Source organism: Carcharodon carcharias, chromosome 8 (genome assembly GCF_017639515.1).
Source record: "Carcharodon carcharias isolate sCarCar2 chromosome 8, sCarCar2.pri, whole genome shotgun sequence".
Classification (NCBI taxonomy): domain Eukaryota; kingdom Metazoa; phylum Chordata; class Chondrichthyes; order Lamniformes; family Lamnidae; genus Carcharodon; species Carcharodon carcharias.
The window spans coordinates 89,864,683-89,890,593 of record NC_054474.1 but is presented as its reverse complement, the minus strand read 5'-3'; the positions used below and the strand labels follow the sequence as shown (position 1 = coordinate 89,890,593).

At 42.2% G+C, this 25,911-nt stretch overlaps 1 protein-coding gene across 3 annotated transcripts in view; it reads left to right on the top strand.

The window, feature by feature from the left end:
• Positions 1-25,911, top strand: part of LOC121280741 (dedicator of cytokinesis protein 2-like) — a 627,095-nt gene that overhangs the window by 168,167 nt on the left and 433,017 nt on the right. For all 3 annotated transcript variants that reach the window (XM_041192879.1, XM_041192878.1, XM_041192880.1), the window contains 3 exons: positions 2,468-2,602; positions 14,228-14,336; positions 19,814-19,884. In XM_041192879.1, the coding sequence (XP_041048813.1) occupies positions 2,468-2,602; positions 14,228-14,336; positions 19,814-19,884 (315 nt within the window). The remainder of the gene's footprint in view (positions 1-2,467; positions 2,603-14,227; positions 14,337-19,813; positions 19,885-25,911) is intronic.

The window sequence follows — 25,911 nt, the reverse complement described above, 5'->3', positions numbered from 1 at the left end:
TATCCCCATCCTCAATGATGGGGGAGCCCAGCACATCAGTGCAAAAGATAAGGCTCAAGCATTTGCAACAATCTTCAGTTAGAAGTGTCGAGTGGATGATCCATCTCAGCCTCCTCCTGAGGTTCCCAGCATCACAGATGCCAGTCTTCAGCCAATTCTATTCACTCCACATGATATCAAGAAATGGCTGAAGGCACTGGATACTGCAAAGGCTATGGGCCCTGATAATGTTCTGGCAATAGTACTGAAGACTTGTGCTCCAGAACTTGCCGCACCCCTAGCCAAGCTGTTCCAGTACAGCTACAACAGTGGCATCTACCCAGCTATGTGGAAAATTGCCCAGGTATGTCCTGTACACAAAAAGCAGGACAGATCCAACCCAGCCAATTACAGCCCCATCAGTCTACTCTCAATCATCAGTAAAGTGATGGAAGGAGTCATCAACAGTGCTATCAAACGGCACTTGCTTAGCAATAACCTGTTCACTGATGCTCGGTTTGGGTTCTGCCAGGGTCACTCAGCTTCTGACCTCATTACAGCCTTGGTCCAAACTTGGACAAAAGAGCTGAACTCCTGAGGTGAGGTGAGAATGAACGCCCTTGACATCAACATAACATTTGACCGAGTGTGGCATCAAGGAATCCTAGCAAAACTGTTGTCAATGGGAATCAGAGGGAAACTCTCCACTTGTTGGAGTCATACCGAGCACAAAGGAAGATGGTAGTGGTTATTGGAGGTTAATCATCTCAGTTCCAGGACATCGCTGCAGAAGTTCCCCAGGGTGGTCCACTAGGCCCAAGCATCTTCAGCTGCTTCATTAATGACCTTCCCTCCATCATAAGTTAATGTTCAGCACCATTCACAATGCTTCAGATACTGAAGCAGTCTGTGTCCATATGCAGTAAAACTGGGACAACATTCAGCCTTGGGCTGATAAGATTCCCCAAAGCCTGTTCAACAAATACATGACACAAGTCAGGAGTGTGATGGAATACTCTCCACTTGCCTGAATGAGTGCAGCTCCAACAACACTCAAGAAGCTCGATACCATCCAGGACAAAGCAGTCTGCTTGACTGACACCCCATCCACCATCTTTAACACTCAATTCCTCCATCTCCGACACGCAGTAGCAGCAGTGTGCACCATCTACAAGATGCACTGTAGCAACTCACCAAGGCTCCTTCGACAACACTTTCCAAACCCACGACCACCTGGAAGGACAAGGGCAAGCAGGTGCATGGGAACACCACCACTTGCAAGTTTCCTTCCAACCCACACACAATCCTGATTTGCATATATATCACGGTTCCTTCACTGTTGCTGGGTCAAAATCCTGGAACTCCCTTCCTAACAGCACTGTGGGTGTACTGACACCACATGGAATGCAGCACTTCAAGAAGGTGACTAGCTACCACCTTCTCAAGGGCAATTATGGATAGGCAATGAATTTTGGCCTATACAGTGAGGCCCACGGCCTGTGAATGAATAAATTATAAAAAACTAGCTTTTGTTGCCTCTTCAATCAATTTTAGATTGACCCTTTCACATACAATGTATTATTTAATTCACAAGGCCACTCTCACACATTAACTTTCAGGATTTGAAAGGCCAAGCTTCTCCAGTCTTCCGTCATAGAGCTTAGATGTGTTGTTCCTTGCTTTAGCACTTGAGGACTAGAGTAGCTTCCTTTTCCTCAGTTACGATAATCGATGAGCACTCAAGGCTTGAGCTAACCTTAATGCTATTAAGTTGATGCAAGACTTCTTGACAAGTTGCACTCTATTGTTTTGATGTCCATCCATGGTTCAGCTGTAGCACTCTAGGTTATGAGTCATAAAGCTGTGGGTTCAAGTCCGATTCCAGAGACTTGAGCACATAATCTAGCTAACACTACATTGTGGTACTGAGGCAGAGCACTGTTAGAGGTTCTGACTTTCAGATGAAATGTTAAACTGAGGCCCTCTTGGGTGGACATACAGATCCCATGGCACTATTTCAAAGAAGAGCAGGGGAATTCTTCCCAGTGTTGGCCAGTATTCATCTTTCAATTAGCCTAATGGCCAAAACAGTTTATCTGTTTGTTATCACATTGGCAATTGTGGAAGCTTGCTGTGTGCATATTGGTTTCCTACATTACATAGGTGACAATAAATCAGAGGTACTTCATTGGCTGTCAAGAGCTTTGCGATGTCTGGATGGTCATGAATAGTGCTATATAAATGCAAGTCTTTCTCTATATAAATCAGGATTTTATTGGTTCCAGTTGATGTTGCTTTTTCAGCTGCTGGATATGATAAGTGCTGAGTCTTCAAGCTCTCTTAAATGTCTTCCAATACCTCTATAGTTATTTTAAGATCAAATATTACAGCTTTAAAAAAGCCAGAATCACACGTGTATATCAAGCTAAGTGTACATTTTTTTTAATGTGCCATTCCTCATCATTTTGTTCCATGAATCTTGCTCTAGGAAACTGATGACTGTGTTGAAAAACTATCTGGATATCTGTTGTGAAGGAAGGCAGTGTGAACCAATCTTACGGACATTGAAAGCACTAGAGTACATCTTTAAGTTCATTGTGAGGTCTCGATCATTATTTGCACAGTAAGTTCTAAATATTGATTTACTTCCCTTACTAATTGAAATTTTACTTTTCATTATCTTAATCAGACCATTTGTTTAAAAGAATATATATGTATAATATATGTTAAAGTATTTCTAGTTTAATTTAAAAAGAACAAGTGGGGTTTTGAAGGAGATCCATAAGCTGTCAGAATTTGATAAAGTAAGCACTTTTGTTCTCAATCTGCCAAAAATATTGCTTGATCACCAGTGGGCTTACGGATTTGGACAGGAGTTCCTGACATTTGTACAGAAGGCTCCAGTGAATCTCAGTGAAAGCAGCTGCCAAAGGCTCGAGGGAGGTGCCGACTTGCCCTCAGTAATGGATAATAAAGCTCATTTAAATAATGGATAATCATGTAGCTGAGAGTGCTTCTCTGGCTGTCTCTCCTTGAAGTGGGACTGATGTATTATGAAGAAGAACCATTAGGCAAATAATTACAAAGGGTACACAAAAGAATATTTAACTAAGTGCCTTTTCACTGTCATAGCTTCTCCTGGTTTATTTAGAGACTCATTGATAAAGATTAGAGAGGAAATGGGTACTAGTTACTGTCCTGGACAGGAGTCATTCAAGCTTCCAAAGATTCCCAGCTTCGTTCATCTGGTCAACTTCCTGCTTCTGTGTCAGAAAATTATGGGTTCAAGCCCCACTCCAGGCTTCAAGCATGTGATCTAGGGGTGATGCTTAAACACATTATTGACAGAGCATTGTACTGTAAGAAATCTTGTCTTTTAGGTGGCAATTCTACTGATCGTTTAAAGGGATTATACTAAAAAATAATTAATCAACCATGAACTGTTTTAAAATGTTTCTGAGGCACAGTAGAAGAACCTATATGAACGTACACCATTCATTAATGAGGATGATAAAGAAACATAATTAATTAGAGTAGTGCATTAAAACAACTAATGAAACATGATAACTATCACCAAGTGACCATGTTGAATGTCCTTGAATGTGTTCTTGCCTCCCAAATCTGTGCTTGTGGGCTGAATCTTACCTATGTTGGGCCACCTGCAGTCGGCTGCGTGCCACCATTTTACACAGACATGCCAATTAAGGCCCACCCAGCATAATGCGCAGCCTGTAGCACTCAGCACTACCTGCGGGCGGAGGGAGGAGGCAGAATCAGGGCCTGCGCTCTTTTGCACATGCGTGTGAAAGAGCGCAGCAATCCCCCGAGGCACGAAGCTGCCTCAAGGAGATTAAGTTGATAATGAAAGTTTTGAATAAATGAATGGAAAAATTATTTAAGCATGTCCCCTCATGTGACAGTGTCACATCACAGAATCACAGTGCAGAAGAGGCCCTTCGGCCCATTGAGTCTGCACCAACACGTGAGAAACACCTGACCTACCTACCTAATCCCATTTACTAGCACTTGGCCCATAGCCTTGAATGTTATGGTGTGCCAAATGCTCATCCAGGTACTTTTTAAAGGATTTGAGGCAGCCCACCTCCATCATCTTCCCAGGCAGTGCATTCCAGACCTTCACCACCCTCTGGGTAAAGAAGTTTTTCTTCACACCCCCCCAAACCTCCTGCCCCTCACCTTGAACTTATGCCCCCTTGTGACTGACCCTTCAACTAAGGGAAACAGCTGCTTCCTATTCACCCTGTCCATCCCCTCATAATCTTGTACACCTCGATCAGGTCGCCCCTCAGTCTTTTCTGCTCCAACGAAAACAACCCAAGTCTATCCAACCTCTCTTCATAACTTAAATGTTTCATCCCAGACAACATCCTGGTGAATCTCCTCTGCATCCCCTCCAGTGCAATTAGATCCTTCCTATAATGTGGCGACCAGAACTGCACACAGTACTCTAGCTGTGGCCTCACCAAGGTTCTATACAACTCCACCATGACCTCCCTACTTTTGCAATCTATGCCTCGATTGATAAAGGCAAGTGTCCCATATGCCTTTTTCACCATCCCACTAACATGTCCCTCTGCCTTCAGAGATCTATGGACACACATGCCAAGGTCCCTTTGTTCCTCAGAGCTTCCTACTGCCATGCTGTTCATTGAATACCTCCTTGTCAAATTACTCCTTCCAAAGTGTATCACCTCACACTTTTCAGGGTTAAATTCCATCTGCCACTTATCTGCCCATTTGACCATCCCGTCTATATCTTCCTGTAGCCCAAGACACTCAACCTCACTGTTAACCATCTGGCCAATCTTTGTGTCATCCACAAACTTACTAACCTTACCCCCCACATAGTCATCTATTTCATTTATATAAATGACAAATAATAGGGGACCCAGCCCAGATCCCTGTGGTTATGCCACTGGACACTAGCTTCCAGTTACTAAAGCACCCTTCTGTCATCACCCTCTGCTTCCTACAACTAAGCCAGTTTTGAATCCACCTTATCAAATTACCCTGTATTCCATGTGCCTTTGCCTTCTTTATAAGTCTCCCATGTGGGACCTTATCAAAGGCTTTGCTGAGATCCATATAAACTACATCAACTGCACTACCCTCATCTACACACCTAGTCACCTCCTCAAAAAGTTCAATTAAATTTGTTAGGCATGACTTCCCTCTGACAAAGCCGTGCTGACTATCCCCGATCAAACCTTGCCTCTCCAAGTGGAGATAGATTCTCTCCTTCAGAATTTTATCCAATAGTTTCCCTACCACTGACGTGACATGAACTGGGACATCTTTGTACATTTAGCAAAATTTATTTAATTATTTTACTAAACCTTCAGGAAACCTCATCCTGCCCGTGGATACGGTTTCCTGAAAAAGGCAAAGGCTGCTTGGGCTCTTTGCCTGCCTGTCAACCTTAAGGTTGGATGGGCAGCATTCTTAACAAGTTTACTTACTTTTTTAATTGCCTTAATAGGACGTTGACATTTCGGCAGGCACGAAGCCTCCTTCAGCGCTGCCCGCCGAACGAAAGACCAAAGTGACTCATGGTGATGTCGGGACACATGTCCGATATTATCTCGCATCATTTTGACCATCGGCCCTTGGGGCCCTCCCCTGCACGCCAAAGGCAATATTCTGGCCTACGTTTCCTAGACTCCATGTGTGAATACCTCCAATCTGGTGTCGGTCCCTGCCACAGAGCTGAAATGGCCCTTATCAAAGTCACAAATGACATTCTTTCTGACTGTAGTAAACTATCCCTCCTCAGCCTATCTGCAGCCTTCAACACAGTTGATTGAACTATCCTCTTCAATGCCTCTCATGTATAATGAGAGGTAAGCAGGAAGTGGAGACTTTATGGGTTGAACTAAGAATCAGAAAAGGATTAAGACCATGGTGGAAGTTTGAATAGGCTCCCTTGTGGCAGGCTGGGAAGTGGTAGATTGTATAAATGCAGACAAGCAAAGGCAGAGTGGTTTTAATGGTGTATTTTAACTTTCATATAGATTGAGATGATATGAGAAAGTAGTGAACTTCCTGATTATGGTCAGGGTGGTTTTCTGCAACAATATGTCCCAGGCTAAAAAGAGGATGGGTCATTTTAGATGTAGTGATGAGCAATGAGCCAGATTTAATTAACAATCTAGCCATGGGTTAGCACTTAACTAATAGCAATCATATTTTGACCACATTCAATATAATGTTGGAATGGGCAAAATGCATACTAAGCCACTTCAGATATGGGTAAGATTGACTTCAATATGATGAGATGGACACTGCCTATAATAAGCTGGGAAACCCGTTAATGAGTAAAACAACTGACAGTCAATGGGAGATGTTCAGAAAGAATTTAATGTCATACAGAACCAGTTTATACCTGAAGGTGGAAGAGATCATTTTGCCAGAAAAGAACGTAGCACAAGGAGAGATATTGGTGGACTAAGGAGGTAAAGGACAACATTAAACTAAAAGAAAATGCATACAAAAATGCAAAAAAAAGTGCAGCACAAGGAGAGATACAACGATGAACAAAAGATAATTAGAGATACAAAGGAGCAGGAAAAATAACTTGAAAATTGAAAGAAATATTTTTACAATTATAAAAAAGGTGGTCAGGAAAAATGTAGATCCCTTGAAAACTGATAACAATTATGTTGTGAAGATAATGGCGAACATGTTGATTATTTACTTTGCATCAGTATTTACCATCATGGAAGAGAATTGCATGCTGGACGTCCCAAGAAAACTAATATTGAACAGGGATGGGGATTCATCAAAGTTAATAGAAGCAAAATGACAGATGTTATGTCCAGTTTAAGAAGAGTGAACTTTGACCCACTCCTTGACCAATCAGGGTCAAGCTACCTGGTTTAAATTTGAAACACTGCTTGGCAGGTAACTGCCAGTCAGCACCAGTGCATTCTCCATGGCAATGCCACTTGCTAACCAAGCAGCACTCACTTCATATACAGTATTAATTGTTGTTTTCCCCACTTACATTGCTATTCTTGTGAGCATTGGACCTTAAAACATGGCCAAGTAAAAAGTAAAGTCAGAGAAAAAAATATTCACGGATTGCCTGGATGCTTGTTTGCATCTGGAGGGTCACTTTCCACAATAGCTGCTGATACTGGTGTTTTGCACTACAACAGTCATTCTGCAGTCATGGCTGGTTGATTCTCCTTTCTCTTAGAGACAGTGGTGTTGATTCGGAGAACTCTTGGTTTGCAGCAATGAGGTCTTCTGGTGGATTTGGGAATCACAAATAGCTCAGCTTTGATGAGAGAGACTTCAGAGAAAAAGGATAAGGCTGTTTGTCCTGTGGCAGTCTCTCTGACTGTTGGTTCAATTCCAATATAATTTGCACCCAAGAGCTGGGTTCACTCTGGTTTCAACCTGGGCTTTTCTAAGCCACTGTCTCTCAGACCTCCGTAGACTCTGTGGGCAGAATTTTACATTTGGTGTCCGGGCATGCGCTCAACACACCGGAACATAATATGATGCACGATGACGTCGGGCGTGCGTCCCAACGCCATCGCGCTGTCTCGCCAGGCACGCGCCAGAGTCGGCTGTGCGCCTGCCGATAATTGAAAGACTGGTTAAGGTCTTTAATGAACTCATTAACTTCAAATTGATGCTGCCTGTCCAATCTAACAGTTGGCAGGCAGGCAAAAAGGCCAAATGGCCTTTACATTTTTTCTGAAAACCTCATTCACGGGCAGGATGAGGTTTCCTAAAGCTATTACAAATTAAATAAAACTTTATTTTGACAGTAAAAACATGCCCCATCCCATGTGACAGATGGGACAAGTTTCATTACATTTTTTATGTCTTTAATAATTTTTTAAAAAGTGCTTCAATTTCCCTGAGGCAGCTCCATGTTCGTGAGCATGCCTGACCAATTTAAAATGCTGGCCTGTGTGTCCATGAAGCAGCTTGTGTTCTTCACAAATGCGACATATTTCTGGTGTAGGCCAGTATCCTTTGCTTAGCAAAAGTGTTATTTTCACAAAATTCAATAAAAGCCAATAACCTTCGAAAGTAATATATGTCCGGCCAATGATATTATAAATGAATATAATGGAGAAAATAAATGCATTAAAGAGTGATAAATTCCCAGGGCCAGATAGTTTTCATTCAGGGTTTTAAAGGAAATATGTGAGAAAATTGCAGATGCCCTATTTATAATCTTCCAAAGTTCTCTCAGTTCCAGACCTATTCCACTTAGATTGGAAAATTGCACTTCACTTGTTATTTAAGAAAAGTGAGAGAGAGAGAAACCAGGGAATTAAAGGTAAGTTGTGTAACATCTGTTGTTGAGAAATTACTGAAGTCTCTAATTAAGGATAGGATGCCTGAGAACCTTGAAAGTTTCAGCTGATCAGAACGAACTAGCATGGGTTTATAATGGGTAAGTCATGATTGATGAAGCTGATTGAATATTTTGGAGATGTGACTGACATCACAGACAGACTGTTTGCTTAGTCTGTCTGACTGTTTTGAAGATGTGAATGAAATAGCAATCATCTTCATCAGTCATGACCTACCATTACAAATCTATGCTGAGGGTTCAGGGGAGTATCTTTGGAAGTTATTTATACAAACCCTCTGATGGCATTCAATAATGTCTGCATAAGAGACTATTAGCCAAAATTGAAGTTCATGGAACTTAATACAAATAATTGTCTTGATTATGACATTGGTTGTGCGGTAGGAGATGGGATAATGGGCAGGTGCTCTACTTGACAGGATTTGGACACCAGAGTCATACAAAGATTTGTGCTAAGGCATCAACTTTTCACTTTATTTATTAACGACTTTGATGATGGAATAGGAAACCAGATATCTAAATTTGCCAATGACACATAGACAGGTGGTATTGTAAGCAGTGTAGATGGAAGCATAAAAGTACAAATAGTTTTAATCAATTTAGTGAATGGGATAAACTGTGGCGAATGGATTTCAAGGTAGGTAAATGTGAGGCCATTCACTCTGAGGTAAAAATGGATAGAATGAGTACTTTCTAAATGGTGAAAAGCTAGAAACAGCTGAATCGAAGGAGGCTTGAAAATCCATGTACATGGATCATTAAAATGTCATGGACAGGGCCAGAACCAATCAAAAAGGATAAGGGAATACTGGGGTTGGATTTTTGTGTTGGGCTTGGGAAACACAGATCAGGCCATTTCCTGACTTCAGAAACCCAAGCCTGTTACCTCTGCCCATACCCACCATACTTCTATCTCCCAATACATGGACAGGCAGTGTTTGGGGTTTCCTGACTCCTGAGACAGTGTCAGAGGAGTGTGGGTGCTGAGGCAAAGGTAAAATATAACACAAAGGTTGCGAACGGTCTCGGTCAACTTCAGAGAGTTTGCCAGGGAGAGAGATGGAAATAGTGGTCAGAGAATGAAACTTACAGCAGGAACAAAAGACGCTGGCTTCAGTCTTCCCAATATTATTGCTCATCCAATACTGGATTTCAGACAAGCAGTGCGACATATCAGAGCGTGGAGAGGTCATGAGAGGTGGTGTCAAGATGAAGCTCAATGGTGGCAGTGTACATGTGGAAACTGATGTTATGTTTTCAATGATATCACCGATGGGTGGCATGTAAATGAGAAATAGAAGAGGGCCAGGGATAGAGCCATGGGGGACTCTAGGTCTATCATTGTACAAGTGAGAAAAGTAGGCTTTGCAGGAGATTCGCTGACTATGATTTGATAGCTAAGAATGGAAGCAAGAAGGGGCAGTCCCACCCAACTGCACAATGGAGGAATGTGGAAAATTAGGGAATGGAGTAGGCCATTTAGCCCCTTGAGTTTGCTTTGCTATTCATTGAGGTCATGGCTGAATTGTGCCCTACCTCCATCTAACTCCAGCCTCTGTCCTATATTCCTTGTACTTTATCCCTCAATCTCAGATTTAAAATCACCCAATGACCTAGCAGCAATTGTTGTTTGTGAAAGAGAGTTCCAAGCTGCTACTGCCATTTGCATGTCAAAGATTTTCCTAACTTAATTTCTGAGAGGCCTGTCACTAATTTTTAGACTATGCCCCCTGGTCCTAGACTCCCCCACCAGTGAAAATAGTTTCTCTCTATCTACCCTATCTGTTCCCCTTAATATCTTGAAAACTTTGATCAAATCACCCCTTAATCTCTTAAATTTGAGGGGACATAATCGTGGTTTTGTGTAATCTCTCTTTGTAATTTAACCCTTGGGATCCAGGTATCATACTGGTAAACCTCCCAGAACTCCCTCCAATACATATTCTTCCTAAGATATGGTGCTCAGAACTGCTCACAGTACTGCAGGTGGTGTCTAACCAGGGTTTTGTAAAGCTGAAGCATGACGTGCACTCCCTTGCTTTCTAGCCCTTTGGAGATAAAGACCAGCGGCTGGATATTCTTGTCCACCTGGAGTCGGGAATGGGGTCAGGAATTGCCAAAACTTTGTTTTTTCCCTCAGAAAATTTAAATTTACAATTGGGCCCACAATATTTTCCCACAGTTGGGAAAAGGTTGGAGTTAGGGCTTGGTCATGACTCCGCCCACTTGCCCCATCTATCTCTGGAATTCCCTCTAGCTCCACAAGCCTTTGAGATTTCTGTGTTCCTTTAATCCTGGCATCTTCTGTATCCCCGATTGGTAGCTCAACTGTTTTGGCCTTAGGTTCTGGAATTCCCTTCCTAACCCTCTGTGCCTCTCCCTCGCCATCATTACCCTGAAAACTACCCCTTTAACTGAGCTTTTGGCCACCTACCCTGACATCTACTTCTGTGATTCGGTGTTAGAAATATTCATTGATGATACCCTTGTTAAGCACCTTTGGATGATTTACCATGTTAAAGGTGCTATATAAATGCAAATTGCTGTGTTTTTTTCGAAAGCTACACCTACAAAAAGAATTTATATTGTCATAGAATCTTCCTTCATTTCTGATGATGTCCCAAAGTCTTTTTTTTGGAACTGCTGTCACTTGTCATGTGGATAAACACATAGACAGTGAGCGGGATGAATGGCCAATTAATCTGCTTTGGTGTTGTTGGTCAAGGACAGGATGTTGGCTCGGACACCAGCAGAACTCCCTGCTCTTACTTGAATAGTGCTGTGGTATCATTAATGTCGACCTGATCCATTGCATCAGACAGGCAGGACCTTGGTTTAACATCTCTTCTGAAGACCACAAAACAAATGTGGTTTGAATAATGCACTAACGAAATTGCCTTGGATTGAGGCTGAGAACTGAAAACGCAAATTTGCATTAAAAGATGAACCTGCTAACTATTACAATTTTGAGAGATTGATTTCAATGTTTTCTTTCTCTGGAACTCCCTTTTGTAACCGGTCTGCATTATTGCTTCCTTTGCTGTCTTCAAAAAGCTTCTAAGTGCATTTCCTTTTTGATTTAGGCTCCTTTATCTCTGTCAAATCCCTTGATTTCCTATCACTGGATAGCACTCTTGTCTCGGAGTCAGAAAGTTATGGCTTCAAGTCCCCCTCTAGGGAGGGCTGCATTGTCAGAGCTTTCTGATGAGAGGTTATATTGAGTTCTCATATGCTCTCAGGTGGGTGTGAAAGATCACATGACACTACTTCGAAGAGCAGGAGAGTTTTCTCGGTGACTTCAACAACACTTGATTCCTCAATTGACGTCATTAAGTCAGATTATTGATTAAATTTTTCACTGATGATTTTGACACCATGATGTGCATAACTTGGGTCGCAATGGCACTTCAAATGTACTTCATTAGCTATAAAGCACTTTGGCATATTCTGAGGTCAAGAGAGGTGTAAATGCAAGTCATTCTGCTTATTAAGGCCCTTCTTGGATATAGAAGTTACGTTAGAGGGTGGCCAATGCAAATACATCTGTTCAAAAAAACGAAGAGCAAGAAGCCAGATAATTGTACACAAGTCAGACAAAAATCTGGGCTTATTGCTAAAGGTTGTGATACAGGTTAAAGATTATACTGGAGCATAGATTAATTAAAGGCAGTCATCAGAGACTTGGAAAAGACAAATTATGTTGAATTAAGTTAAAGGCTCTTTGAAGAAATAACAATGTCCTGATAAGGAAACTCAATGGATGGCGTGCAAATGGACTTCCAAATGTCCCTGGACAAGGTGCTGAATTGGAGACTTTTTGATCAATGTAGCATTAGTTTTGCTTTTGAGGAGAGAGAAAAAAAAGAGAAAGAAGTAAGAAAGAGGGTAAAGTAATATTTTAGACAGAAGGTGGTTAGAGCATAGATTACCTCAGCAATGTGGAATTCATCATGGATTTTAAAAGGGAAGTAGATAATGTTTGAAAAGGAATATTTTAAAAGGCATTACAACAGAACAGGGAAAATGGAAGAAGCGGAACTCTTTCAAAGGCATAATGAACGCCTTCAATGCTAAATTCCACAGAACTATATTCAAGCAAACATTTCTCTTCCTGCCACATTTCTTTGTTTTCAGTCACTGCTCCAAGGCGAATGAAACTCTGAATGTTACTCTTTGTTTCTTTGAAACTCAAAATATTAATCCAAGCCTCCTCTTTGAATCCCCACTAGATTGAATTCAATACTCATTGTACCATCTCCTCCACAAGCTCAGTTTTTCCACCCAAATCTTGAAGCTGTGGAACCCCTTCTCAATCTCGCTTTTCAAGCTTCAAAAACCTATTGGGTCACTTCACTGTTCCTTCTCTTAGATCTTAACCTTCTCTCCTCTTTTCAAACTTTTGGCACCTTGCTCCATGGGCCTTGATCTTGCTCATTGATTTCCAACTTAAGGGGAAAAAAATAGTCCTAGGGACAAAAATAGAAAATGCTGGAAGCACTCAACAGGTCAGGTAGCATATATGTAGAAGCGAACAGTGTTAGTGTTTCAGATCAATAACCTTTCATCAGAACTAGGAAAAGTTAGAAATGTAATTAGGCTTTTAAGCAAGGTGGGGGGAGGGTGGGAAAAATAAAAGAAAATGTAAGGTCTGAGATGGGGTGGAGGGCAGGAGAGATTAAATGTCAAAAGTATTGTGCAGGGCAAATGGGATTGTTAATGGGACAAATAAAGTAACAAAAGGTCCAGAGGAGACTGAATAATGAACAGATGGTATCCAGGATCAAAGACAGGAGAAAAATAAAAATAAATCCAAAACCTACAAAGAGAAAGAAAACAAAATGGTGACAGAAGTTATTATCTGAAAATGTTGAATGACAATGTTAGAAATGTGGGACCCTTTAAGAGTGAACCAGGACAAGCTTTCGAGCGAATTGAGAGCAGGTGATACTGATTGAAGCCTGTAGTTAAGGGGGTGAATTTTTCACCAGAAGGGGGCTTGCTTCTGGACAGGGAGAGAATCCAGAAGGGAAGAGTGGAAACTGGTGTTTGTACTGAACTATATTTTAACAATAAAAAACTTGTGATTCAAAGAATGTCTTCTGCTGCCTGATTCAGTAAATGGATATCCACCTATAAAACATTGAACTCAGTGTTGAGTCTGGAAGCAGTGCCTAATCAAAAGATGAGGCGCTGTTCCTCAATCTTATGTTGAGCTTCACTGAAATGCTGCAGGTAGCCAAAGACAGAGAGGTCACCATGAGAGCAACATGGAGAATTAAATTGATGGACGATCAGAAGCTCAGGGTCACACTTGCAGACTGAAAGGAGAAGTTCCACAAAGCGGCCCCCCAATCTGCGTTTAGTTTCCCCAATGTAGAGCAGACCATAGTGTGAGCAGCAAATACAGTGTACTAAATTGAAAGAAGACAGTCCTATGTATGCTGGCCTCAGTTGGAACTCATATTTGGATTCTTCTTAGATGTCGAGTTGTCAATGAGTTGGGTCTTTACGCTTGCAACTGAGGCAAGGTACATAGGAGAGGGAAAAGCGCCCATGTATTCCAACCACACTTCAACAACATTCAACTGATTCGGTTTAGAATGGTTTTGGCAGAGGATGTGGATTTAGCCTGACTGGCACACCAGATCCTTTATCTAGAGGCCAGAAGAATATACTAAAAGAGAAGTGAATGAATAGTCAACAGTTAATAGAAAAAAATGTGTTAATGTAGACTGAACCTACACAGGCCTTGCACCTTGCTCAGAAATTCTCTACTTTTCTATAAACATTCCCAAATTCTCACATTATTGAAGATTATATCTTATTAAATAGTAATTCTTTGAAAATCCACATTTGTCGCCTTAATTACAGAAACTTTTCTCTTTCTTCTAGGCTCTATGAGGAGAAAGAACAGGCCGAGTTTGAAGAATCGCTGAAAAAACTATTTGAGTCTATCAACAACTTGATGAAAAGTCAGCAAGTGACCACAATCCTGCTGCAGGTCAGTTGGTCAAAGTACAAATGAAATTAGAATTGAGCTATCCATATAGGGAGTTATGAATAAGATGATGGAAGCAATTGTTGGAATCTCTTCATGATTTGCTATATTGAGAAAAGATACTCTTTACAGCACAGTGTCCGCACTGATCAACAAAGATCTGACTACTTTAATCCCATTTTCCACTGCTTGACCCATAGCCCTGGAGGTTATGGCAACGCAAGCGAATATCTAAATACTTCTTAAATGTTATGAGAGTTTCTGACTCAACCACCCTTTTAGGCAGTGAGTTCCAGACTCCCACCACCCTCTGGATGAAAAGATTTCTCCTCAGCTCCCCTCTTAGCCTTCTACCTCTCACCTTAAAGCTGTGCCCCCTAGTTATTGACCCCTCTACTAATGGAAAAAGTGCCTTCCTATCCACCCTATCTTGTCCCTCATAATCTTATACACCTCTATCAGGTCCCCTCTCAAACTTTGCTGCTCCAAGAAAAACAACTCCAGCCTATCCAATCTTTCCTCATAGCTGAGACCCTATGTGCTCCCTGTATGGGCTGGGGGCAGGGGCGGTGTGGGGGTGGGGTGTGGGATCCCCTCAGCTGGGGTGTGCACTGATCTCCCTGAGGCTAAGTGCTGCCTCAGGGAGACTGGCTCAGAATTAAAACTTTTAACATAAATGTTTAAAAAATTTCCCTGACATGTCCCCTCATGTGACACTGTCACATGAGTTGGGACATGTCCATCACTTAAACTCAAACCTTTATTAAAAATTTAAAAACCCTTATGAAGCCTCATCCCACCTGTGGATGAGGTTTCATGCTTTTTCTGAAGCCCACCAGGGCTCCCGGCCTACCTGCCAACCCTAAGGTTGGAAGGGCAGGTCCGTTAATTAGGCTAATGACTTTTTAGGTGGCCTCAATTGGCTGTTGACAGGTTGGCAGGTGCACAGCTGATTCGGCTGCGCCCCCGCCGACCTGAAAATGGAGATGACCCGGGGTTACGTCGGGAGTTCCGCCCGATGTCATCCCGTGTCATTTTATGCGTCGGTGAGCGGTCCCCGCCCCCCCCCGCCCTAAGATTCCAGTATTCCAGTTGTGGCCTAACCAGCGTTTTATACAGTTCCAGCATAAACTCCTTGCTCTTGTATTCTGTGCCTTGGCTAATAAAAGCAGGTACCCTATATGCCTTCTTAATCACCTTATCTACCTGCCCTGCTACCTTCAGGGATCTGTGGATATGCACACCAAGGTCTCTCTGATCGTCAGTGCTTTCCAGGGTCCTACCCTTTAGAGTGTAATCCCTTGCCTTGTTAGCCCTCCCTAAGTGCCTTACTTCACACTTTTCTGGGTTGAATCCCATTTACCACTGCTCTACCCACCTGACCAGTCCATTGATATCCTCCTGCAGTTTATGGCTCTCCTCCTCACTACTTACTGCCCTACCGCTTTTCATGTCATCCGCAAACTTCTTGATCATGCCCTCTACATTTAAGTCCAAATCATTTATGTACACCACAAACAGCAAGGGCCCCAGCACCGAGCTCTGCAGAACCCCATTGGAAACAGACTTATAGTCACAGAAACATCCCTCTACCATCACCCTCTGCTTCCTGCCTCTCAGCTAATTTTGGATCCAACGTGGCACTTTTCCTTGGATCTAAATGGGCTCTTACTTTCTTGACCAGTCTGTCATGAAGGACCTTATCAAAAGCCTTGCTAAAGCTCATGTAGCCCTCATCAAATGCATTAAACTCAAGAACACTCCTAGTTACCTCCTCAGAAAATTTGATTAAATTTGTCAAACACGACCTTCCCTTAACAAATCCATGCTGACTAATCCTGATTAATCCCTGTCTCTCCAAGTACAGATATATTTTTCCCCTCAGAATAACTTCCCCACTGAGGTTAGACTGACTGGTTATTTCCTGGCCTTTCTCTTCCTCCTTTTTTTAATAATAGAACAACATAGGCAGTCCTCCAGTCCTCTGGCACCTCACCTGTGGCCAGCGAGGATTTGAAAATTACTTCCAGGGCCTCTGATATCTCTTCCCTTGCCTCCCTCAACAGCCTGGGATACATCTCATCCAGGCCTGCGGATTTATCCACTTTTAAGGCTTCTAAACGCGCTATCTGCTACCTAACTCCCTAAAGTCTGCTTGCAGGACCTCATTTCTCTTTCTTCCTATGTCATTGGTCCCAGCATGGACCACGACCTCTGGCTGTTAACCACCGCACCCCGCCCCCCCCACCCCACCCCCTCAGAATGCCCTATAGCCGTTCCGTGACATCTTGACCCTGGCACCCGGGAGGCAACATACCATCCTGGAGTCAAATCTACTGCTGCAGAAGCATCTGTATACTCCCCTCACTAACAAATCCCCTACCACTATTGCCCTTCCACACTTCTTCCTCAGCCACCTCACCGAGCAGCTGGACCACCCACAGTGCCATGGCCTTGGCTCTGGTTGGCCGCCACAGAGGAACCGTCACTCTCACCATTTTCCAAGGCCGAGAAACAGTTTGCAGGTGAGATGCACTTGAGGGGGTTCCCTCACTACCTGCCTGGTCCCCTTTTGCCTGGAGGTCACCCACTTCCTCTCTGTTTGCACTTCATAAGCTGCGGGGCGACCACATCCTGAAACGCGCTATCCGCAAACCTCTCAGCCTTGTGAATGCACTGTAGTGTCCCCAGCTGCCACTCAAGCTCAAAAACCCAGAGCTCGAGCTGCTCCAGTCATAGGCACCTCCTGCACACATGGTCATCCAGACTGCCTGGAGCGTCTAGGATTTCCCACATTGCCCAGGATGTGCAAATCATGGGACTGAGCTCCCTAGACATATTTTAATGAAATAGAATATGGACACTTGCTTTCATTTTACATTTACTCCTACTTGAGTATATACTAGATGCTAGGTCCTCTAGATAGACTGGGCTCTCTAGGTGCTGCTGACTGTCTGTCCCAGGGTCCTCCTCTTGCACTCTCCTCTAGGTGCTGCTGACTGCCTGTCCCAGGGTCCTCCTCTCGCACTCTCCTCATGTCAATGCCAATAATCATAGAAACAGCACAGTAGGAGGCCACTCAGCCCATCATCTCTGTGCCAACTCTTTCAAAGAGCTGGTCAAATAATCCCACTTACTTGATTGTAGTCCATAATGCTACAGATATTTCCTTTTCAGATAGATATTAAATTCCCTTTTGAAAGTTTGCATTCAATCTGCATCTACCACCTTTTCAGACACTGTGTTTTAGATCAAAACTACTCATGAATAAACAAAAACTCCTCATCTACGTCCCTGGTGCTTTTGTAAATCATCTTAAATCTGTATCCCCTGGTTATCAACCAGCTGGTGGAAACAGTTTCATCTTATTCACTCGATCAAAACCCTCAGAATTTTGAACACATCTATTAAATCTCCTTTTAATATTTTAGCGATCTATCTAAATATAAATGTATTTTCAATGCAGAATATAATCATACTCTCTAGATGTTATAAAATAAATGGCATAAGAAACAAAGGTGAAAAGAGTTGTGAGTTTGCACAGCAAATTGTTCTGTTCTGGAAAGCACTGACTGAAAGGATGATAGAAGTGGATTTAATTGGAAATTGGAAAAAATGGAACCATACTTAAGTGGAACAAAATTGTAATGTAGTGCACAGTAATATCTCTTAAATCTCTAGACATCCCAAACAGCATCATTTGGCACCCACATATTACAGTTTTACGTTTAGAAATTGGTGGAGGCTTTCTAATCAGTGCTGAGAGCAAATCAAGGGGTGCAGTGAATGCAAAGTCTGCACAGAGCTTTCAGCTTATGATAGGTAAATGGACATGAGAATCCATCAAGCTCTCTTCCTCAAACATTTCCTCTGAAGTAAAACTGGTTTACTGAAAACTGGCATCCAAGGGGAATCAAAGCAACAATTCTGCTTGAGCTGCTGAGTCCAGCTATTGAATGGTGAGCATGTTTGAACTGTAACCATGCATGTGGATTGGAACAAGCCTCCCGAAGTTTAAAGGATGCTTGAGAATCCACCAAAACAGTGCCTGCTTCCATATACGAAAATGCATACATATGAACATATGAACTAGAATCAGGAGTAGGCCACTTGGCCCCTTGAGCTTGCTCGGCCATTCAATAAGATCATGGCTGATCTGATTGTAACCTCTTAACCCCCTTGTTAATCAAGAATCTATCTAGTTCTGCCTTAGAAATATTCAAAGACTCTGCTTCCACTGCCTTTTAAGGAAGAGAGTTTCAAAGACACACAACCCTCTGAGAGAAAAAAAAATCCCCTCATCTCTGTCTTAAATTAACAACCCTTTATTTTTAAACCGTGACTCCCTAGTTCTAGAATCTTCCACAAGAGGAAACATCCTCTTCATATCCACCCTGTCAAGACCCCTCAGGATCTTAAAGGTTTCAATCAAGTCATCTGTTACCCTTCTAAACACCAGTGGATGCAAGCCTAACCTTTCTGATAAGACAACCTGCCCATTCTTGGTATTATACACCTTCTCTGAACTGCTTTTGACGTGTTTGCATACTTCGTTAATAAAGGAGACCGATACTGTACACAGTACTCCAGATGTGGTCTCACCAGTGCCCCGAATAACTGAATCATAACCTCCCTACTCTTGTAATAAGTTCCCCTCACAATAAATGAGAACATTCTATTAGCTTTCCTAATTATCTGCTGCTCTGCTTTCATGCCCTCTTAACTGATCTTATTTAAATTTAAAATATGGGCCTCGGACCCACTTTTCTCTCCCTCAAACTGAATGTAAAATTCAATCATATTATGATTGCTGCCACCTAGGGATGCCTTCACTATGAGGTTATGAATGAATCCTATTTCATTGCACAACACCAGGTCTAGTATAGCCTGCATTCTGGTTGGCTCCTGAATGTGCTGTTCTAAAAAACTATCCCAAAAACATTCTATGAACTCCTCATCTATGCAACCTTTGCCCATCTGACTTTTCCAGGCTATATGTAGAGTAAAATCCCCCATGATTATCGCTGTACTTTTCTGACAAGCTCCCATTCTATCTTCCTTTATACTCTGTCCTACCACATAGTTACAATTAGGAGACCAGCACACAACTCCCACAAGTGTCTTCTTGCCTTTATCATTTCTCATTTCAACCCAAACCCCTTCTACATCCTGGTTTCCTGAACTTAGGTCACCCCTCTCTAACGTGCTAATACCATCATTAAATAACAGCACCACCCCTCCACCTTTTCCTAACTTCCTGTCCTTCCTAAATGTCACGTACCCTTCAAAATTCAGGTCCTAATCTATGGCATCCTGTAGCCATGTCTCTGTAATGGCTATCAGATCGTACTTATTTATTTCTATTTGTGCTACACATTATCATCAACCCATCAATGCTCAAAGTGTGTAGATGGTTGATGAATGTGGACTAGAGGTTTGTACAGCTTCACTAATACATTTTGATGATTTCCTGGTTCTAGGTTGCTTCTTTGAAATACCTGCCATCAGTACTGCATGATGTGGTGATGGTCTTTGATGTCAAGTTATTGAGGTAAGACACACTTTATTGAAGAAGCTTTTCCAATTTTTATTGCTGGGTGGGAAAGAGGAAGGAAACACATGATCTTCACTTATATACCTACTGATTACATCATCTCAAAGCCCTTATCAACAGTGCAATTGCTGTTATGTAGGCAAAATCTGATAAACTGGAAGAACATACGAAAAAGGAGCAGAAGTAGGCCATTCGGCTCATCTAGCCTGCTCCAGCATTCAATAACATCATGGCTGATCTGTTTGTGTTTTGAATTCCACATTCCCATCTACCCCCGATAACCTCGGATTCCCTTTCCTAACAAGAATGTACCTACCTCTGCCTTAAAAATATTCAATTACTCCACCTGCACTGCCTTCTGAGGCAGAGAGTTCCAAAGTCGTACAACCCTCTGAGAGAAAAAATTTCTCCTCATCTTTGTCCTAAAAGGACAACCCCTAATTTTAAAACAGTGCCCCCTAGTTCTGGCTTATCTTTCCATATCCATCTTGTCAACACTGTTCTGAATTTTATATACTTCAATCAAATCACCCCTTACTCTTCTAAACTCCAGTGGAAACAAAACCCAGTCTATCTAACCTTTCCTCATACCACTCAACCCACTCATTCCAGGTATCAATCTTGGAAGCCTCCTCTGAACTACCTCCAACGCATTTACATCCTTCCTTAAATAAGGAGGCCAAAAGTGCACACACTATTCGAGATGTGGTCTCACCAATGTCCTGTATAACTGAAGCATAACAATCTTTTTATGTTCAATTCCTCTTGTAATAACTAGCATTTCATTAACCTCCTTAATTACTCACTGTACCTGCATGCTAACTTTTTGTGACTCTTGCACTAGAACACCTATATCCCTCTGCACCTCAGAATTCTGTAGCGATTTGCTGTTTAAGCAACACTCTGGACTGAATTTTGCCCTTAACAAGCAGACGGGCCTGACCGACTCGGCGGCAGGCGGGCAGCCGATCACTGCTGCTGAAACAGGCCCCGCCGCCATTTTAAGTGGGCAGGCTGATTAAGGCCCGCCCAGCATGATGCCCGACGGGAAGCGCTATGCGCTTCCTGTGCGGGCGGGGTGGGGAGGGGGGGGTGGTGGGGGGGTGGATTCCCTAAATGCAAGAGTGGGCTCTTTTGCGCAGGCACATGAAAGAGCACACATTTCCCTGAGGCAAAGTGCTGGCTCAGGGAGATCGCTGAAAGGTTGTCAAAGTGTAAAAATAGAAAAATAAAAAAATCATTAACATGTCCCCCCCATGTGACAAAAACTTTATTAAACTTTTTTAAAACCGCCAGTGGATAAGGTTTCATGTTTTTTCAGAAGCCCGCCGGGGCTCCTGGCCTGCCCACCAACTTTAAGGTTGGACGGGCAGGTCCTTTAATTGTTTTAATGATCCTGTCAATGGCCTCAATTGACCATTGACAGGTTGGCGGGCGGACAGCTGATCGCACTGTCCCCCTGCCTTCCTGAATATTTAAATGGGGCAGGATGACGTTGGGAGTTCCGCCCGCCATCACTCTGCATCGTTTTTGCGTCGGTGAGCAGGCCCCGCCCCCAACTCACCGATGGAAAAATTCAGACCACTGTTTTTTTATTCTTCCTGCCAAAGTGAACAACTTCACATTTTCCTACATTATACTCCACCTGCCATACTTTTGCCCACTCACTCATCCTATCTATATCCATTTGCAAGCTCCTTATGTCCTCTTCACAACATACTTTCTTATCTATCTTTGTGTCATCTGCAAATTTAGCTAGCAAGCCTTAACTACCCTCATCTAAGTCATTGATATAAATTGTAAAAGGTTGAGGCCCCAGCATAGACCGCTGCAGGACTCCACTCATCGTATCCTGCCAATCAGAAAAAGAAGTGCCCAGCTATAACCTCCTTAATGATTAATTCTAGCACCTTCTGAACAACAGATGTGAAGCTAACGGGCCTATAGTTTCCTATTTTCTGCCTCTCTCCCTTCTTGAATAGAGGGGTTATATTTGCTACTTTCCAGTCTGATGAAACCTTTCCAGAATTTAAGGAATCTTGGAAAATTAACACCAATGCATCTACTACCTCATTAGCCACCTCTTTTAAAGCCTTAGGATGAAATCCATCAGGACCCGGAGACTTGTCAGCCCACAGCTCCATCAGTTTGCTCAGTACCGATTACCTAGCGATTGTAATTTCACCAAGTTCCTCTTTCCCCTCCAACTCCTGATTTACAGTTTTTACTGGAATTTTTTTTATAACTTCTACAGTGAAGACAGAAGCAAAATATTTTTTTCATTGAACCTATCATTTCCTTATTATCTACTATTAACTCCCCACTGTCACTCTCTAGAGGACCACACACTCACTTTATTTTTTTCCTTTGTAAATACCTGTAGAAACTCTTGCTATTCATTTTTATATCTCTAGCTACCCTCCTCTCATACTCTAATTTCTTTCTCTTGATTAACCTTTTAGTCATTCTCTGCCTTTCTTTATATTCTGACCAATCATCTTACCTGCCATCCAACTTTGCGCAGCAGTATGCTTTTTCCTTAATTTTGATGATTTCTTTAACTTCTTTAGTGAACCATGGATGGTGGGTCCTCACCTTGAAATTTTTCTTTATAGTAGGAGTATACTTAGTCTGAGTATTCTGAAATATCCCCTTAAATGTCTGCCACTGCTTCTCTATTGATCTATCCCCTAGCCTGATATCCCAGTTTACTTCAGCTAGCTCAGCTACCATGCCAGTAGTTGCCCTTATATAAATTTAAAATACTAGTCTTAGACACACTCTTCTCCCTTTCAAACTGGATGTATGATTCAATCATATTTTTGTCGCTGCCACCTAGGGGTGCATTCATTCTGAGGTCATTAATTAATCTTGTCTCATTACACAATACCAAGTCTACTATAACCTGTTCTCTGTTTGGTTCCAAAGCATGATGCTCTAAGAAACTAACAAAAGCATTCTATGAATTCTTCATCCAGGCTACTACTGCTAGTCTGATTTTTCCTGTTTATATGTAGATTAAAATCACCCATAATTATTGCTGTCCCTTTATCACAAACACCCAATATTTCTTCCTGTATAACTTGTCTTACATTATAGTTATTAGGGGGCCTGTAGACCACTCCCACTCGTGACTTATTTCCCCTATTATTCCTCATCTCCACCCAAATTGATTCTATATTCTGACCTCCCTGAACCAAGGTCATCTCTAACTATTGCACCAATGCCATCCTTGATTAACAGTGCTACCCCTCCACCTTTACCTAGATTTCTATTCTTGTTGAATATCATATACCCTTCAATATTCAGGACCCAATCCTTGGCATCCTGCAGCCACGCATCCATAATGGCTATCAGATCATATTTATTTACTTCAATGTGCACTAATAATTCATTAACTTTGTTATAAATGCTGCATGTATTCAGATACAGAGTCTTTTTGTTATCTTTGTAACATCTAGTCTTGGCTATTGGTGTATTCCTAGCTTTTATCTCTCTGTCCCTGCCTGCTATTCTATCACCCTCATTTCCTCTATTACTATACTATCCCCTACTACCATTACATTCCTGTTTGCTCCCCTTGCTTGAATGGCTTCCTGTACCATGGTGTGGTGGCCGGTGTGATGGCCAGCCTGCTCATCCACCTTGCAGACCTCACTTTTGTCCACACAGGTTGTGAGCACCTCAAACCTGTTTGACCAATCGAAAAGTCTGAGGCTTCTCCACTACTGTCTGCTTGATCCCATTACCTGCCTCACTGATGGTCACATCCTCCTGTCCCTCACTGCTGACCAAAGCAGTCGACCCTATTCTAAGAGACGTGACCGTCTTCTGGAACAAAGTGCCCAGGTATTTCTCCCCGTCCCTTATGTTGCATGGTGTCTGCAGTTCAAGCTCCAGATCAACAATCCTGATCCAGAATCCCTCCAGCTGCTTAAACTTTTTGCAGATGTGTTTTTCATGGATCGCCTTGGCATCCAAAAACTCCCACATTGCACATCGCACATCTGCAACATAACACCTGTCCTGCCATTTTTACTTAGTTATTTAGTTAACTTAATTTAATTACTCAGTTAATTAACTCAGAATAATTCCTATGTATAGCTCACCTCTTTCCCCCCCATACCCAATTCCCATGTGAACCTAATTCGCTACTCACTCAGTCTCCATCTTTCAGGTGATTGACAGATAACTGCCACTCCAGGCAGTTCTCTGCTCAACATGCTAACCTAACTTACTTGAAGGTTAATACTATGTCAGATCTTGATTCTTAATCTACAGTTAAACATGAAAAGGACTTACCAGAACTTACCACGTGAACGTAATTCATGACTTACTCAGTCTCTGTCTCACTCTGGTGTAGTCACCTATCTCCTCGCGCACCTCTTTTAAGACATTGGGAACATCACACATTTGTGATGCAAAGAATTTAAATTTAATTTTTACATCATTATCTCACATGCTCATCACCAAAGAAAAGAATTGGCAATTACCAAATATGCTACTTTAGACTTTTCCAGTTCAAATACCATGAATAATTTGAAAGATTTAGTTTGTAAACAGGAAGGAGTAATACCATCGTGTCACTGATCATCTGCTGAGGTCCAAACCTGTCCAGTGAGCCTCCATGGTGGACCTAGAACTAAATTATCAAAGCAGGATTTTGAAATGAATTTTGGAATAATTGAGATGAGAGTTGTCAGTGCATGTAAATGCAATACTTTCCATTGCAGCCATGTAACATAAGAATCAACCACCCTCAGATGAAGTTCAGTTAGGTGCTGAGTAAATCTCCCCCTTCTCTTTCCCAGACAACAGAACTCAATGCCAATGTTGGAAACACCAACACCTAGCCCACTGTGACCTTTCCATTTCCCACACCAGCTTTCAGTTAGGTTGCCAGTTGATGCTAAATTAGGGGCAGCTTTTTTGCTGTATGGTCCTTGCCCACTCAAAAACTGATTTCACATAGGATCCTTTCAGCTAACAGGCAGAGAAAAGTTTCATCTCATCAGTGTCGGCTGAAATTGAAGCTAGCTCCGAGCGATGAAGGCCCAGTGAATACAATTTCAAAAGAAGATGCTCATTTTCTAAAAAAGTTTTGCACAGCGAGTTGTTCTGATCTGGAATTTACTGCCTGAAAGCATGGTGGAAGCAGATTCAATAATAACGTTCAAAAGGGAATTGGATAAACACTTTTGTACTGTATCATTCTATGGATTCTTTAATAACATTCATATTATTAACAATAAGCTAGAAATACACATTGAAATATTGAATCGGATGATGGAGAATGACCTCCAGAGTAAACACTGCAAACTGATTCATGCCTTAGAAATGTTCTCTCAGGAGAAACAGTATGCTTTGATGACTTTGACTGGCTGAATTGATGGATCCCTGTGCCTTGCTTGTGTGGAGAGTTAATAAACAGATAGAGTTGCCTGCTGTGCTTTATGATTTTATGCTGCAGTTTGACCTGACCGGCATACCCAATGAGTAACAGACCAAAGTTATTCATCGCATGACCTTAGCAGAGGATGATATCTTACCCAAATCAGGGCGAGATGATCCTTTTCACTTCTTGTGGGTTGATGAGGTCATCAGTTATACTAGCAGAATTTACTGAGACAGGAAGTGGTCTACACAGATCATCATTCTTTTGTTATTAGTCTATTCAAAAACGGACTCTTTGGAATAAACAGAAATATTTATGCAGCATCTTTTCATGTCCTGGGGATGCCTTTTTAGACAAGGAATTACTTTTGAAGTGTCGTTATTGCTCTAATGCAACTAAATGTAGCAGCCAACTAGTGTATCCAGGCAGCAAACAAGATGAATGATGATTTAATCTGTATTTGGTGGTGTTCGGTGAAGGATGAATATTGGCAAGGGTGCTTGGAGAACCCCCCTGATCTCTTCACATGAGGGCATAGGATCTTCTACATCCATTTGTAATGATAGACTGGGCTCTAGGTGAACAGCACTCCCTACCCTGTCACCCCTCCTTCCATGACAGTGCAGCAC